At 39.2% G+C, this 16,063-nt stretch overlaps 1 protein-coding gene across 1 annotated transcript; it reads right to left on the reverse strand.

Annotated features, from left to right (window-relative positions):
- Positions 1–1,732: 1,732 nt before the first annotated feature.
- Positions 1,733–2,395, reverse strand: LOC138894681 (uncharacterized). Its single transcript, XM_070179400.1, has one exon. The coding sequence runs from the start codon at positions 2,393–2,395 to the stop codon at positions 1,733–1,735; it is 663 nt and encodes a 220-aa protein (XP_070035501.1).
- Positions 2,396–16,063: the final 13,668 nt, after the last annotated feature.

Consider the following 16,063-nt stretch of genomic DNA (forward strand, 5'->3'; position numbering starts at 1 on the left):
TTTCCTTGATGACATCTCCCTCGGCTACATGATTCCGAGTTTCTAACCTGGATAAGTGATCAGCCACTTGATTCTCTGTTTGTTTAAGTTCTCGGATCTCTAAATCAAATTCCTCCAAGAGTAAAACCCAACGGATTAGCCTTGGTTTAGCATCTTTCTTTTCGAACAAATACCTGATGGCTGCATGGTCTGTGTAGATGATGACTTTGGTGCCAACCAAATAGGCTCGAAATTTATCAAACAACCACACTATAGAAAGCAACTCCTTTTCTATCACAGTATAATTTATTTGAGCAGGAGTAATAATCTTGCTTGCTTAGTAAATGGAGTGAAAATTTTTTCTCCTCCTCTGGCCCAACACGGCCCTAATTGCACCATCACTAGCATCACACATCAGCTCAAATAGCTCTTTCCCATAAGGAGCCACTATGATTGGTGCACTCACTAACTTCTTTTTCAACTCCTCAAATTATTTCAGACATTCATCGTCAAACTTGAACGGCACATCCTTCTCTAACAACCTGCACAAAGGAGAAAAAATGTTTGAGAAATCCTTTATAAATAGGCAATAAAAACCTGCATGTCCCAGAAAACTCGTAACTCTTTTCACTGAAATCGGTGGTGGCAACTTTTCAATTACTTCTGCCTTCGCTTTGCCAAGTTCCAGTCCATCTTTGGATATCTTGTGCCCCAGCACTATACCTTCACGTACCATAAAATGGCACTTTTCCCAATTTAGTTCCAGATTAGTCTTCTCACACCTGGCAAGCACTTTAGCAAGATTGGTCAAGCATTCATCAAAGAAGGACCAAACACAGAAAAATCATCCACATAAACCTCCACAAAATATTTCACCATATAGGTGAAAATAGTCATCATACACCTTTGAAAAGTCGCAGGTGCATTACACAACCTGAATAGCATTCTCTTAAATACATAAGTGCCATTAGGGCATGTAAAAGTGGTCTTTTCTTGATCTTCCGGGGCAATAGCAATCTGATTATACCCCGAATAGCTGTCAAGGAAACAATAGTATTCCTGTCTCCCTAACCTGTCAAGCTTTTGATCAATGAAGGGGAGGGGGAAGTGATCTTTTCGTGTAGCATTATTCAAATTCTTATAATCAATGCATATTCGCCAACAAGTCATAGTCATAGTTGGGATTAATTCATTTTGTTCATTCACTACAGCAGTCATACCTCCCCCCCTATAGGGCTTACCCACTTACTATCGGAGATGGGAAATACTATACCTGTGTCGAGCCACTTAATCACTTCTTTTCTTACCACCCCTTTTATGATTGGATTTAGGCGGCGTTGATGTTTCACACTAGGCTTGTGTCCTCCCTCCATGAGTACTTTGTGCATGCAGAATGCAGGGCTAATACCCTTTATGTCAGACATTGTCCAACCAATGGCATGCTTGTGCTCCCTCAGTACCCTTAAGAGCTTTTCTTCTTGCAATTTAGATAAATGAGAAGAAACAATCACATGTAAAGTGTTAGAACTACCCAAATATGCATAATAAAAATGAGATGGTAAGGGTTTAAATTCTAGTTTTGGAGCCTCTGAAGTGAGGGTCTAGGGGGCAGGCCGATTGGCCTATCCAGAGGCTCAAACTGGGATCTTTCTCTTATGTATTTACAAGATGCATCCAAAATTTGCAATATCTCCTCAACCTCTTCTTCCAGTTCCAAGTGATTGAACAACATCAATGCCTTTTATAGTGCATCTTATTTAAATGCACTTGGCTCTATGGTTGGTTCATTTATCTTCACCACAGAAACCATGGCCAGGTCCTCGTAATGACGAAGCAACTGAATAGCTCGATATACATTGAAGACCGATTCTTCATTGTCCACACTCAGAATCATCTTACCTTCTCGGACTTTGATAATGGCATCTATAGTGGCCAAAAGAGGTTGTCCCAAGATGATATGAACTAACTCATCAGCCTCGTAGTCCAGGATGATGATAAAATCTGCAGGGAAAATAAACTTCCCAATCTGCAGCAAGACGTCCTCAATTACCCCCTCAGGATAAACATAAGATCTGTCAGCTAACTGTAGCAGCATCGTGGTGGGTCTCGGAGCTCTTAATCCCAATTGTTTGAACACTGACAACGGCATCAGATTGATACTTGCACCCAAATCACACAAGGCTCTACCCACATCAATTTCACCAATCTTCACAGGGATGGTAAAATTACCCGGATCCTTAAGCTTTTGTGGAAGCTTATGTTGAATCCTGGAAGTGCACTCCTCAGTAAGTGCGCTGGTCTCAAATTTAGTTAACCTCCTCTTATTTTCCACTATATCCTTAATATATATTGCATATTTTGGGACCTCACGGAGCATGTCAACTAAAGGGATGTTCAAGTGTATCTGCTTTAGCATATCTAAAAATTTGTGAAACATGTGGTCATCATTCTTCTTTCTCAGTCTTTGAGGAAAAGGAGGTGGCGCCCTCTCTGATATTTTCTCAGTCTCTATTTTGTTTCTCTTATCTACTCTACATGTTTTGGCGCTCTTTCTTCTTCGAGCCCAGACTGCTCCTTTTTCTTCTTAGGCACTTCTACTAATTCTCTCCCATTTCTCAATGTCACTGCATTGACATGAGGATTTTTCTCTGTATCAGTTAGGAGAGCTCCAACAGGTCTAATATTCTGATTGTTAGCCATTAACCCAAACTGCCTCTCTAGATTTCTGAACAATGTGCGCAATTGTTGATTCTCTTTCTGATTGTCTAGCACGAGCTTTTTCATCATATCAGTCAAACTCTCTTCTGATTGTTGTGGAGGTTTAGGTTGATTATTATAATTTGCTTGAGGGCTGATGTTCTGATTTTCATCCCAAGAGAAGTTAGGATGATTCCTCCAGTTCGGATTGTATGTGTTACCATATCGAGCATTTTGATTCATCGGCCCTCTAGCTTATTGCCCCATGTAGTAGATGCATTCAGGATTCACGGGGCATATGTCACTTGTGTGACCTTCACTACATAACTCGCAGCAAGTAGACATCTGTTGCACATGCTGCATCTGTTGTGCTTGGTACATTGTCATCTTATTCATCTGAATTGCTAATCTCGCTATATCTGCCCTCATGGCTGAGAAATCATCAAGCTCGATCACACCTGCTGCCTTTTGTTTAAGTGCTCTTCATGGTTCCCCATCTCCTTGACAATTATTATCATTAGCAGTGAAATTATTTAGCAGGATTTGGATCTCACTATACGGTCTTGCCATGCAACTATCCCCACATGCTGAGTCAAGATTCATCTTCGATGCCTCGTCCAACCCATCAATGAAAGTGTGACCCAACACCTCATAAGTCTAACAATGATGTGGGCAGTCTCTGAGTAGCTTCTTGTATCTTTCCCAAGCTTGTCGAAAAGTCTCGCCATCTCATTGTTGAAACCCAAGAATTTGGATCCTCAGCGACTTTGTCTTCTTAGTGGGAAAAAACATGATTAAGAATTTCCTTGCTAGATCATCCCAATTGTGGATTGAGTTCACGGGCTCCTTTTGCAACCATTCCTTAGCTTCCCCTAGAAGTGAAAAGGGAAACAGTGTCAGCCTGACATAGTCCTTGGAAACATTCAGATAATTATAAGTGTCTGTAATTTCCAGAAGTTCTGAATGTGCCTCTGCGGGTCTTCATGAGATAGACCCACATATTGCCCTTTGGACTGAATTAGTTGTACCATGTACTGTTTGAGTTCAAAGTGACCCGTGATCTCAGGCTTCACAATTGCCTGAGTCATATTAGCAAGATTGGGCCTTGCAGCTTCTATCACTGGATGCCCTTCATTACTTGCCATCTCTATTGGTTGTGGTTGAACTACGATGTCCAACTCTCTTTCAATTCTAGTTCTAGCTTCAACTCCCCTCCTTACTCTATGAAGTGTTCGTTCGATCTCAGGATTAAGAGGAAGGATATTGTTTGCGCTTCTACTCCTCCGCATTCAAGAGAAGAGCCTGCGTTATCACAAATAAAGCAAACTAACTTGAACAAATAATGAATAAAAGCTTAACATAGATAAACAATCAATAACTAAGTCCCCGGCAACGGCGCCAAAAACTTGTTTGTTCCCCAAGTACACGCAAGTATACGTGGCCGACAAGTAATAAAGTGACTCGAAAGTCGGATGTCGAACCGACAGAGACTTAGATCAATTGTCAACTAAGCAAACTAAAATCAATTAATTGTCCAATATATTTAAGAGTGATATTTTTTCTATTAATCTACTATTACGAAAATTAAACAAGTAACAACTAATTTATCAAGAATGCAAATTTAAGATCATACAATTTAAGGAACTTATACAATAGTCAAAAACTAAGCCTAAGCGTCACAAACAAAGTACTCACTATTCTCAAGGTATAACAAAGTCAAGGGATATTGCTTCAATTCAATTCATCTCACAATGGCTCCTACTCCTAAAATCAATAAAACTTACTACACCCGGTTCAAACAAAACCCTTGGAAAAGAACCGCGGCACAAAGAAAAACCAAGGGGGAATTACTACACTACATACAAAGAAAATCTTTTTGTCCTTTTTATTTAGACTTAAATCCCTCAAGAAAACTGTCTAGGAGATCCATCGTCGGAAAAAGTTCAATTTTTCTACTTTTATTTTTCAATTTTTTTCATAGCTACTAAAATACTAAAACACTACACAACTACAAAAACAAAAATAAGAAGTTAACATTTTTCTAACATCCTACTACTAATTATCTAGAGAATTCTCCCACCCCTTACTTAAAAGAGTGCAGTGTACTCAATGCACAAATAAAGCAAAACAATAATGAGGGTGGACAAGAAACTCCCTGAAAGGCCAAAGGCCGAAGCAATAGCGGCTCACGGGGTACCCAGACTTCCCCCAGGTATAGTCCTTTGTGTGGGCACCACACACTTAGTTCTCACCATCTAACTCGCTTTTGCACACATCCAATGGCTTTGCCTCATATGCTTATAATCCTGCAAAACAAAAACAAACACTAAAGCAATAATAAGATAAAAAATAAACAAAAAAAGAAAACAGTAAAGATGGGTTGCCTCCCAACAAGCGCCTGATTTAACGTCGTGGTACGGCTTAGATATTCGCGGCCGCGCTTGGATTTTCGCGGTCAGCGTAGTAGAGATCAGAGAGTGCACAATATAAATGAGGTTTAGGGCATTATTTCACATTTTGGACCTAGGAAGCTCGGTGTGTGGTGAGGTTTCGAGGGTTTTTCAAGAAATTCATCAGGGTAAGTGATTCTAACTTGGATTTGGTTAATGTACATGAATATATCACTGATTGCATCATTTGATTAGTACTTTGGGGTGGAAAATTGGGAAAAATAGTAGAAACTTCATAAAATGGGTTTTGAGAGTTGAATGTCGATTCGAAGTCGGATTTTGACAAATTTGGTATGGTTGGACTCGTGAGTGAATGGGTTTCCTAGTTTTGTAAATTTTATCAGATTTCAAGATGTGGGCCCAGGGGCCGGGTTTGAGCCAGTTTCGGGTTTTGGGCTAATTTGATAGTTTTTCGTGTGGAATTCATTCCATTAGCGTATATTGATGGTATTGTACTGATTGTGAATAGATTCGGAGCATTTGGAGGCCGAGTCAAGAGGCAAGAGTATTTTGGGATAGAGATTTGACTGGTTTGAGGTAAGTAACGATTGTAAATCTAGTCCTAAGGGTATGAAACCCCGAATTTCGTATCATTCTACTATTTTGAGGTGACGCACATGCTAGGTGACGGGCGTGTGGGCGTGCACTGTTAGGGATTGTGACTTGGTCTGTCTCGTAGCAACTGTAAAGTTGCATATTTTGTTGAAATTATATGATACTTATATATTTTAGAAAGTGTTTCTATAAATTGGGTTGAATGCTATGTTTGGGCCTTGTGCCAGCGCTGTTTGGACCCTTAGGGGCCTTTTCTTACTATCCTCTCACTGTTTTCGATTGAAAATTTATACTCAGTCACGGTTATACTTGTTTACTACATAACTCAGTTTTATTACTCTATTTTGATGTATATAAATGTTGTTTTGTGAATGCCTTGTTTTTACTGAAATTCCCGAGTGGCTTGAGAGGTTTATGACTGAGTGAGGACGAGGGCCTGATTTGTGAGGATAAATATGGGATCGGGCTGCACGTCACAGCATGTTCGGATAATTATGGAATCGGGCTGCATGCCGCAACATGTTCGGATAATTATGGTATCGGGCCACACGCTGCAGCATGTTTGATATAGGCCGAGGGCCTGAGTGATTTACACCATGATTTGGCTTGATATAGCGCTTGGGCTGAAGGGGCCCCTCCGGAGTCTGTACACACCCCCAGTGAGCACAGATACCTACTGAGTGCGAGTGTTGAGTGCTGAGTGACTGGGAGGCATGAGTGATTGTGAGGTATGCCCGAGTGGCAAGAGTGATTGTGAGGTATGCCCGAGTGGCAAGAGTGATTGTGAGGTAAGCCCGAGTGGCACGAGTGACTGTGAGGTTTGCCCAAGGGGCTGTTTATGATTTCATTACTTTTGCTCACCTTTGCATTGAGCCTCTGTTTGAAAAATGTTGAAAAATATCTTTAAATGATTTTACTGGAACTGGATTTAAACGAGATGATTTGATTCAAACACTGATTTTGCATGTTGTATTTTGCTGAGTTTCATGGTATGAACTTTATATGCTTAATGCTCTTCACTACTGCTAAGTCTTTATTTATTGTTGTTACTTACTGAGTTGGCGTACTCACGTTACTCCATGCACCTTGTGTGCAGATTCAGGCATATTTGGATACGGTAGCGGCTGTTGACTATTCCGGTTGCAGATTTTTCTCGGGGATAGCAAGGTAGCTGCCTGGCGATCGCAGCCCTGCTCTTCTCCCTCTTATCTTTCTTTAGTTGTATTTTGCTATTTTTCAGGCTAAGTTAGTCTTGATATTGTTAGACAGATTGTAGTAGATGCTCATGACTAGTGACACCCCGATGTCGGGCTTTTCTTTTCCGCATTTTTCTTTTGATTTGAACTCCTTTACGAAGGTTTTTATGTTAAATAGCATTGAAATTATCTTTGAAATAAAAATATCGATTTGTTTTGGAAATGAGATGGCTTGCCTAGTTCCACTATAGGTGCCATCATGACAGGGGTTAGTCTGGGTCGTGACAGATTAGTATCAGAGCCTAGGTTACATAGTCTCACGAGCCTAGGTTAAGAACTCGATAATTTTCTCCTCCAAAAGTTGTTCCACATGATGTTCTTGCCTCCGGTAGCAAAAACTCCTCTAAAATTGGTGTTTAATGACTATTTATATGACGGAAAAAGCCTAGACGAAATAACCAAACTACACTTTATATAGACATGACCTTTTTAAACAATTCTCCTAACTCATCACACCAAGAATATTTAAAATAGACTAAGCACAAAGGTGTAACATCTTCACCTCAAGATTTGACTCACAAGTACCATGCATTATTCACCACTCACTCACTTACTCTAACATAGAGGTCAATGACATTATTACCTTTCCATCATGAATCAAGTGCCCTCACACAACAAAAGAGAGTAGTTCCACACACATTAAAATTTAAGAACAATTAGGAACTCAAGATAGGAAGAATTCACTCACTCTCATAAATAACATTCAGCCACAAAAGATGCACCATAGGCTTGCATATAGTGTACTACTCTACTAATCGAGCACATTCAGTCTACGATCAAGTATGACTTTAATTGGTTGTAATGTAGGCTGCGGGTCGGATAGGATACATTTGGATATAAGAGCGACTACACCTTCCTAAGCACTTTAATACATATACTTTAACATCCAAACCGCATACTTATGTCAAACCAAACTCCATCATCACATCAATATATATTACTCCATACTTCTTTTAGAGTCACCACTATCAAAGAATATTTTTCACAGCAATACAACTATATATATTTTTTTTCTTTCTTTTTCAATTCACGTGGCTCTTACTTTTTCAAAACAGTGCACCTTTCTCCTTATTTCATTAGTTCCACTCAAAAGCCAAAGCAACCACCCCCACTTTAACTTTTGAAAAGTTCATTACAATTCAAGTGCTCATAAGAGGTTAAAAGGTTCAAATAGATGGTTAATTTAAACAAATGAGTAAGGCTTGTAATGTGATTTCCAAAGAAATAGGATTACAGGCTCAAAGGGGTTAACTGCGATACATAACAATTAGGGGGTAAACTATATATATCTGGCTCAACAAAGAAACGCTTATATCACTTCCAAGACTGAACAAAACTACTATTTCACTTTGCAAACACATGGAACAAGTTCTAGACATCAAATGTAATGCATAGAATAACACACAAACCTCACACACACATGGCACATAGCTCACTTAGGATCGGACTCATCAAGACACTCTAGTCAAAGCAGTTAAGCAAATTTAAGATCATACAATTTAAGGTCCTTATACAAGAGTCAAAAACTGAGCCTAAGCGTCACAACCAAAGTACTCACTATTCTCAAAGCATAACAAAGTCAAGAGATATTTCTTCTATTCAATTCATCTCACAATGGCTCCTACTCCTAAATAAAATAAAACTAACTACATCCGGTTCAACCAAAACCTCTGGAAAATAACCGCGGCACAAAGAAAAACCAAGGGGGAATTACTACACTACATACAAAGAAAATCTTTTTGTCCTTTTTCCTTAGACTTAAATCCCTCAAGAAAACTGTCTAGGAGATCCATCGTCGGGAAAAGTCCAATTTTTCGACTTTTGTTTTTCAATTTTTTCATAGCTACTAAAATACTAAAACACTACACAACTACGAAAACAAAAATAAGAAGTTAACATTTTTCTAACATCCTACTACTAATTATCTAGAGAATTCTCCCACCCCACACTTAAAAGAGTGTAGTGTACTCAATGCACAAATAAAGCAAAACAATAACGAGGGTGGACAAGAAACTCCCTAAAAGGCCAAAGGCCGAAGCAATAGCGGCTCACAGGGTACTCAGACTTCCCCCAGGCATGGTCCTTTGTGTTGGAACCCCACACTTAGTTCTCACCATCTAACTCGCTTTTGCACACTTCCAATGGCATTGCCTCCTATGCTTATAATCCTGCAAAATAAAAACAAACACTACAGAAATAATAAGATAAAAAATAAAAATAAAAGAAAACAGTAAAGATGGGTTGCCTCCCAACAGGAGCCTGATTTAATGTCGTGGCATGACACAGAATCTCGTCTAACCATTGGCAAGTAACACCTTAGACTTCTGACGATCAACGTCACCTCCGTAAAAGTGTTTTACTCTTTGTTCGTTCACTAAGAACGTTCTTTTGCAACCTAAGACGCACAACTCAATTACACCATGTGGAGTGACTCTCACTACCTCAAACGGGCCCGACCATCTCGATTTGAGCTTCCCTGGAAAGAGTCTTAACCTCGAATTGAACAAGAGAACCAATTGGCCCGGTTCGAACTCGCGATGGTGGATATGCTTATCATGCCAGCACTTGGTCTTTTCTTTATATAACTTGGCATTCTCATACGCATGCAAAAGAAATTCATCAAGCTCGTTCAATTGCATCACCCGCTTTCTACCCACTAATTCTGCATCAAAGTTCAGTTTCTTTATCGCCCAATAGGCCTTGTGCTCAGGTTCCACCGGTAAAGAACATGCCTTCCCAGAAACTAGCTTGTAAAGGGAGGTTCTGATTGGAGTTTTGTAGGCAGTCCGGTATGCCCATAGAGCATCATCAAGCTTTGCAGCCAAATCTTTCCTACTTTCACTAACCGTCTTCTCCAGGATCTGCTTTATCTCTCTATTTGAGACTTCAACTTGCTGTGATGACCCAAAAGGTCATCTTTAAATTTAATAAGTAATTATGTATTTTAAGACCTCGAAAAGCACTATTTATCATTCCTCATCTTGCGTGCACAGTCCATATAATTTTTCGAAAAGGTTTTATGTGAAAAATGGATTAAAATGTGAAATAGAGGCTTAAAACTTAAATGAGTTGACTTTGGTCAATATTTTGAGCAAACAGACCCGGATCAGTGTTTTGAAAGTTCCGATAGGTCCGTATTGTGATTTGGAACTTGGGTGTATTCTCAAAATTTAATTTGGAGGTCCCGGGCTCAAGTTATGACCATTTAAAGGCTAAAGATTTCCAAGTTTGACCACGGAGTTGACTTTTTGATATCGGGACCGGAATCCGATTGTGAAAATTGAAATAGCTCTGTTATGTCATTTATGATTTGTGTGCCAAATTTGAAGTCATTCCGGATTTATTTAACATGTTTCGGCACGACATTTGCAAATTGAAAAGTTTAAAACTCAAAGTTCGAATCGAGGTGTGAATTATAATTTTAGCATTGTTTGATGTGATTTGAGGTCTCGACTAAGTTCATATGATGTTTTAGAACTTGTTGGTATAATTGGTTGAGGTCCCGGAGGGCTCGGGTGGATTCCGAATGGTTAACGGATCAAAATTTGGACTTAAGGAAAAATCTAAAATTTTTGCCTTCTGGTGTAATCGCACCTGCGGTCAATTTTCCGCAGAAGCGAAAATGCTGGACAGAACACATAAAATCGGGTTTTAGCCATTTTTACTCATTTTTTGAGTTTTGTGTATCGGATTTTGGCGATTACAAAGAAATTTTTCACGACTTGAAATTGGGTAAGTGTTCTATAACCAAAAGTGATAATATTTCATAAATCCATGTCTATATTTATCATTTATTTTGGATTTAGATGGTAGAAATTAGAATTTTTTTAAAACTTTCCAAAATAAAAATTTATGATTTGAAGATCCATTTGACATCGGAATTGGATAATTTTTGCACGGTTGGACTCATATCGGAATGGGTGTTCGTATTTCGTAAGTTTTTCCGAGATTCGAGTTGTGGGCCCCACTGTCAATTTTTAAAGTGAATTTCAGATTTTATCCGAAAAATTAGTAAATTCATATGGAATTAATTCCTATGATTCGTATTGAGTATATCGAATTGTTTGTGAATAGATTTGAAGCTTTTGGAGACAAATTTAAAAGGAAAAGTTGTGGTCGAGTAATTTATTTAAATTGCAAAGCGAGGTAAGTGTCGTGGTTAACCTTGACTTGAGGAAATAGAATCCCTGAATTATTTGACTATGTGAATTTCATGTGCAACGATGTATAGGCAAGGTGACGAGTGCCTATAATTTGTCAATTTAATTGGTTGCTTAATTATATAAATATCTTAAATTTTTTAAAGACACGAATTAATTGTTATAATAATTGTTTCTCTCCCATTCTTTGTCAAATATTAATTCTACAATTCTTTCAATAATTGTTACATGTTTATTTTATTTATGGGTTTTAATTGTTACTTGACATTTAGCATATTAAATATTAAACTGCCTATGTTCTCCTTGATTTCCATAATAAATTGTTATTTGTCATTGTTTGTTTCTTAATTAAATTATAATTATCGCATGCTTGTTGTCTTATAATTTCATATTAATTGTTGCATTTATTGGGGCAATTTATTTTATAAGAAATGGTAAATCAATATATTGGAGGAGCGGGTTGCACACCACAACAGAATTGATTGAAATGAACATATTGGGGGATCGGGTTGCACGCCGCAACAGACTAATTAAAAGTCCATATTGAAGGATCGGGTTGCACACTGCAACAAACTTATTAAAAGTCCATATTGGGGATCGGGTTGCACGCCGCAATAGACTTATTAAAAGTTCATATTGGCAGATCGGGTTGCACGCCGCAACAGATTTGTTTAAAAGTCCATATTTGGGGATCGGGTTGCTCGCCGCAATAGACTTATTAAAAAGTCCATATTGGGGGATCGGATTGCACGCCGCAACAGACTTATTTAAAAGTCTATATTGGGGGATCGGATTGCACGCCGCAACAGATTTATTAAAAAGTTCATATTGGGGGATCGGATTGTACGCCACAACAGACTTATTAAAAAGTCCATATTGGGGGATCGGATTGCTCGCCGCAACAGACTTATTTAAAAGTTTATATATATACTTGATTAAAATAAATATATTGGAGGGTTGAAAATGAATATATTGTGGCAACGGGTTGCACGCTGCAACGAAAATTGGTTGAAATAATAATTGGTTATGACTGCCGAATTGGTTTCCACTGTTAAAAATGAGTTACCTAATTTATTTCTATTATTGTTGTTATTACTATTATTGCATACATGTTATTATATGTGACCTGCCTTAGCCTCATCACTACTTCGTCGAGGTTAGGCTCGGCAATTACCAGTACATGGGGTCGGTTGTACTGATACTACACTCTGCACTTCTTGTGCAGATTTCGGAGTTGGTCCCAGCGGTGTACCATACATTTGCTCGGATTTCAGCAACCAATAGGAGACTTGAGGCATAACTGCACGACGTCTGCAGTTCTGAAGTCCCCATCTACTTTACTTTAGCTGTGTGTTTGTTTTCAGACAGCTTTATTTTATTCAGACCTTTATTTGTATTATTCTAGAAGCTCGTGCACTTGTGACACCAATTCTGGTATGGTATTTAGACACCGTTATTTTTATGGATTATTCATTACATTTTAGACTTTTCTTCTGTATTTGGTTCTTTGTTATTATTAAATTTAAAAATTGTTTTAAAATAGATAATATTATTCTAACATTGACTTGCCTAGTCTGAGGATGATAAGCAGTTGCAACCTTATGTTTGACCCCATATGGTTCTAAGACATAGTCTAAGAGCTTGTTACAGAAATGGGTGTCCCCATCACTAATCATCACTCTCGGAGTGCCGAACCTTGTAAAGATATGCTTTTTCACAAAGTTGACCACAACCTTGGCATCATCGGTAGGAAGAGCAACGGCCTCCACCCACTTCGACACATAGTCAACGGCCCCATAAAATCAATTACCCACACATAAAAAATTTCAACCTCCATAATACCGTGCAATGGCATCTCATGCCTTTTCGTGATTGTTCCTGTTCTCTAGCACCTATTACACCTCCTCACGAACTCATGGGCGTCTTTAAACACCCTAGGCCAATAAAAACCCGATCGCAACACCTTAGCTGCCATTTTGTCACTAGCATAATGACCACCATAAGGCGACGCATGACAGTCATGTAAGATAGCATTTATTTCAGATTCGGGCACACATCTTCTGATTAACTGATCGGTACAAGATTTGAACAGAAATGGTTCATCCCACACATATGACCTCACATCCCGCAAGAACTTCTTTTTAGCATAAAGTTCAAGATCAGGCGGCATCTCTCCACTTGCCAGATAGTTCACAAAATCTGCATACCATGGCACCTCCCCAGCAGTAATGGCCAACAATTGCTCATTCAGGAATGTTTTCTTGATGACATCTCCCTCAGCTACATGATTCCGAGTTTCTAACCTGGATAAGTGATCAGCCACTTGATTCTCTGTTCCTTTATGGTCTCGGATCTCCAAATCAAATTCCTACCAGAATATAACCCAACGGATTAGCCTTGGTTTAGCATCTTTCTTTTCGAACAAATACCTGACGGCTGCATGGTCTGTGTAGATGATGACTTTGGTGCCAACCAAATAGGCCCGAAATTTATCGAACGCCCACACTACAGCAAACAACTCCTTTTCTCTCACAGTATAATTTATTTGAGCAGGAATAACAGTCTTGCTTGCATAGTAAATAGAGTGAAAAATTTTGCTCCTCCTCTGGCCCAATACGGCCCCAATTGCACCATCACTAGCGTCACACATCAGCTCAAATGGCTCTTTCTGGTCAGGAGCCACTATGATTGGTGCACTCACTAACTTCTTTTTCAGCTCCTCGAATACTTTCAGACATGCATCGTCAAACTTGAACGGCACATCCTTCTCTAACAACCTGCACAAAAGAGAAGAAATTTTTGAGAAATCCTTTATAAATCGGCGATAAAAACCTGCATGTCCTTGAAAACTCCTAACTCCTTTCACTGAAATCGGTGGTGGAAATTTTTCAATTGCTTCCACCTTAGCTTTGTCAACTCCAGTCCATCTTTGGACACCTTGTGCCCCAACACTATACCTTTACGTACCATAAAATGGCACTTTTTCCAATTCATTACCAGATTAGTCTCCTCACACCTGGATAGCACTTTAGCAAGATTTGTCAAGCATTCATCAAAAAAAGGACCAAACACAGAAAAATCATCAATAAAAACCTCCACATACCGTTCCACCATATCGGTGAAAATAGCCATCATACACCTTTGAAAAGTCTCAGGCGCATTACACAACCCGAATGGCATTCTCTTAAATGCATAAGTGCCATAAGGGCAAGTAAAAGTGGTCTTTTCTTGATCTTCCCGGGCAATAGCAATCTGATTATACCCCGAATAGCCATCAAGGAAATAATAGTATTCTTGTCCAGCTAACTTGTCAAGCATTTGATCAATGAAGGGGAGAAGGAAGTGATATTTTCGTGTAGCATTATTCAACTTCCTATAATCTATGCATATTCTCCAACCAGTTACATTCCTAGTTGGAATTAATTCATTTTGTTCATTCACTACAACAGTCATAACCCCCCTTTTTAGGTACACATTGAACAGGGCTTACCCACTTACTATCGGAGATGGAAAATACTATACCTATGTCGAGGAACTTAATCACTTCTTTTCTTACCACCCCTTTCATGATTGGATTTAGGCGGCGTTGATGCTCCATGCTAGGCTTATGTCCACCAAAGGGATTTTCAAGTGTATGTGCTTCAGCATATCTAAACATTTGTGAAACATGTGGCCATAATTCTTCTTTCTCAGTCTTTGAGGAAAAGGAGGTGGCACCCTCTCTGATATTTGCTCAGACTCTATTTTGTTTCTCTTATCTACCTCTACAGGTTTTGGCATTCTTTCTTCTTCGAGCCCAGACTGCTCCTTTTTCTTCTTAGGCACTTCTACTAATTCTCTCCCATTTCTCAACGTCACTGCATTGACTTGAGGACTTTTTTCTGTATCACTTGGGAGAGCTCCATCAAGTCTAATATTCTGATTGTTAGACATTTGCCCAAACTGCCTCTATAGATTTCTTAACTCTGTGCGCAATTGTTGATTCTCAGCCATAACTTTCTGAATGTCTATCAAGAGCTTTTTCATCATGTCAGTCAAACTCTCTTCTGATTGCTGTGGAGGTTGAGGTGGATGATTATAATTTGCTTGAGGCATGAGGTTCTGATTTCCTCCCCAAGAGAAGTTAGGATGATTCCTCCAGTTCAGATTGTATGTGTTACCATATTGAGCATTTTGATTCATCGGCCCTCTAGCTTGTTGCCCCACGTAGTAGATGGATTTAGGATTCACGGGGCATATGACACTTGTGTGACCTTCACCACATAACTCGCAGAAAGTAGACATATGTTGCACATGCTGCATCTATTGTGCTTGGTGCATTGTCATCTTATTCATCTAACTTGCTAATCTCTCTATATATGCCCTCATGGCTGAGAAATCATCAAGCTCGATCACACCTGCTGTCTTTTGTTTAAGTGCTCTTCGTGGTTCCCTATCTACTTGCCAATTATTATCATTAGCAATGAAATTGTTTAGCAGGATCTGGATCTCACTATACGATCTTGCCATGTAACTACCCCCACATGCTGAGTCAAGATTCATCTTTGATGCCTCGTCTAACCCATAAACGAAAGTGTGACCTAATACCTCATCAGTCTGACAATGATGTGGGCAGTCTCTGAGTAGCTTCTTGTATCTTTCCCAAGCTTGACGAAGAGTCTCGCCATCTCATTGTTGAAACCCAAGAATTTGGCTCCTCAGCGACTTTGTCTTCTTAGTGGGAAAAACCTTGATTAAGAATTTCCTTACTAGATCATCCCAATTTTGGATTGAGTTCGCGGGGTACTTTTGCAACCGTTCTTAGCTTCCCCTAGCAGTGAAGAGGGAAACAGTGTCAGCCTGACATAGTCCTTAGAAACGTTCGGATAATTGTAAGTGTCTGTAATTTCCAGGAAGTTCTGAATGTGCGTCTGCGGGTCTTTATGAGATAGACCCACATATTGCCCTGTGGACTGAATCAGTTGTA

Source organism: Nicotiana tomentosiformis, chromosome 6 (genome assembly GCF_000390325.3).
Source record: "Nicotiana tomentosiformis chromosome 6, ASM39032v3, whole genome shotgun sequence".
In the NCBI taxonomy this organism is placed as follows: domain Eukaryota; kingdom Viridiplantae; phylum Streptophyta; class Magnoliopsida; order Solanales; family Solanaceae; genus Nicotiana; species Nicotiana tomentosiformis.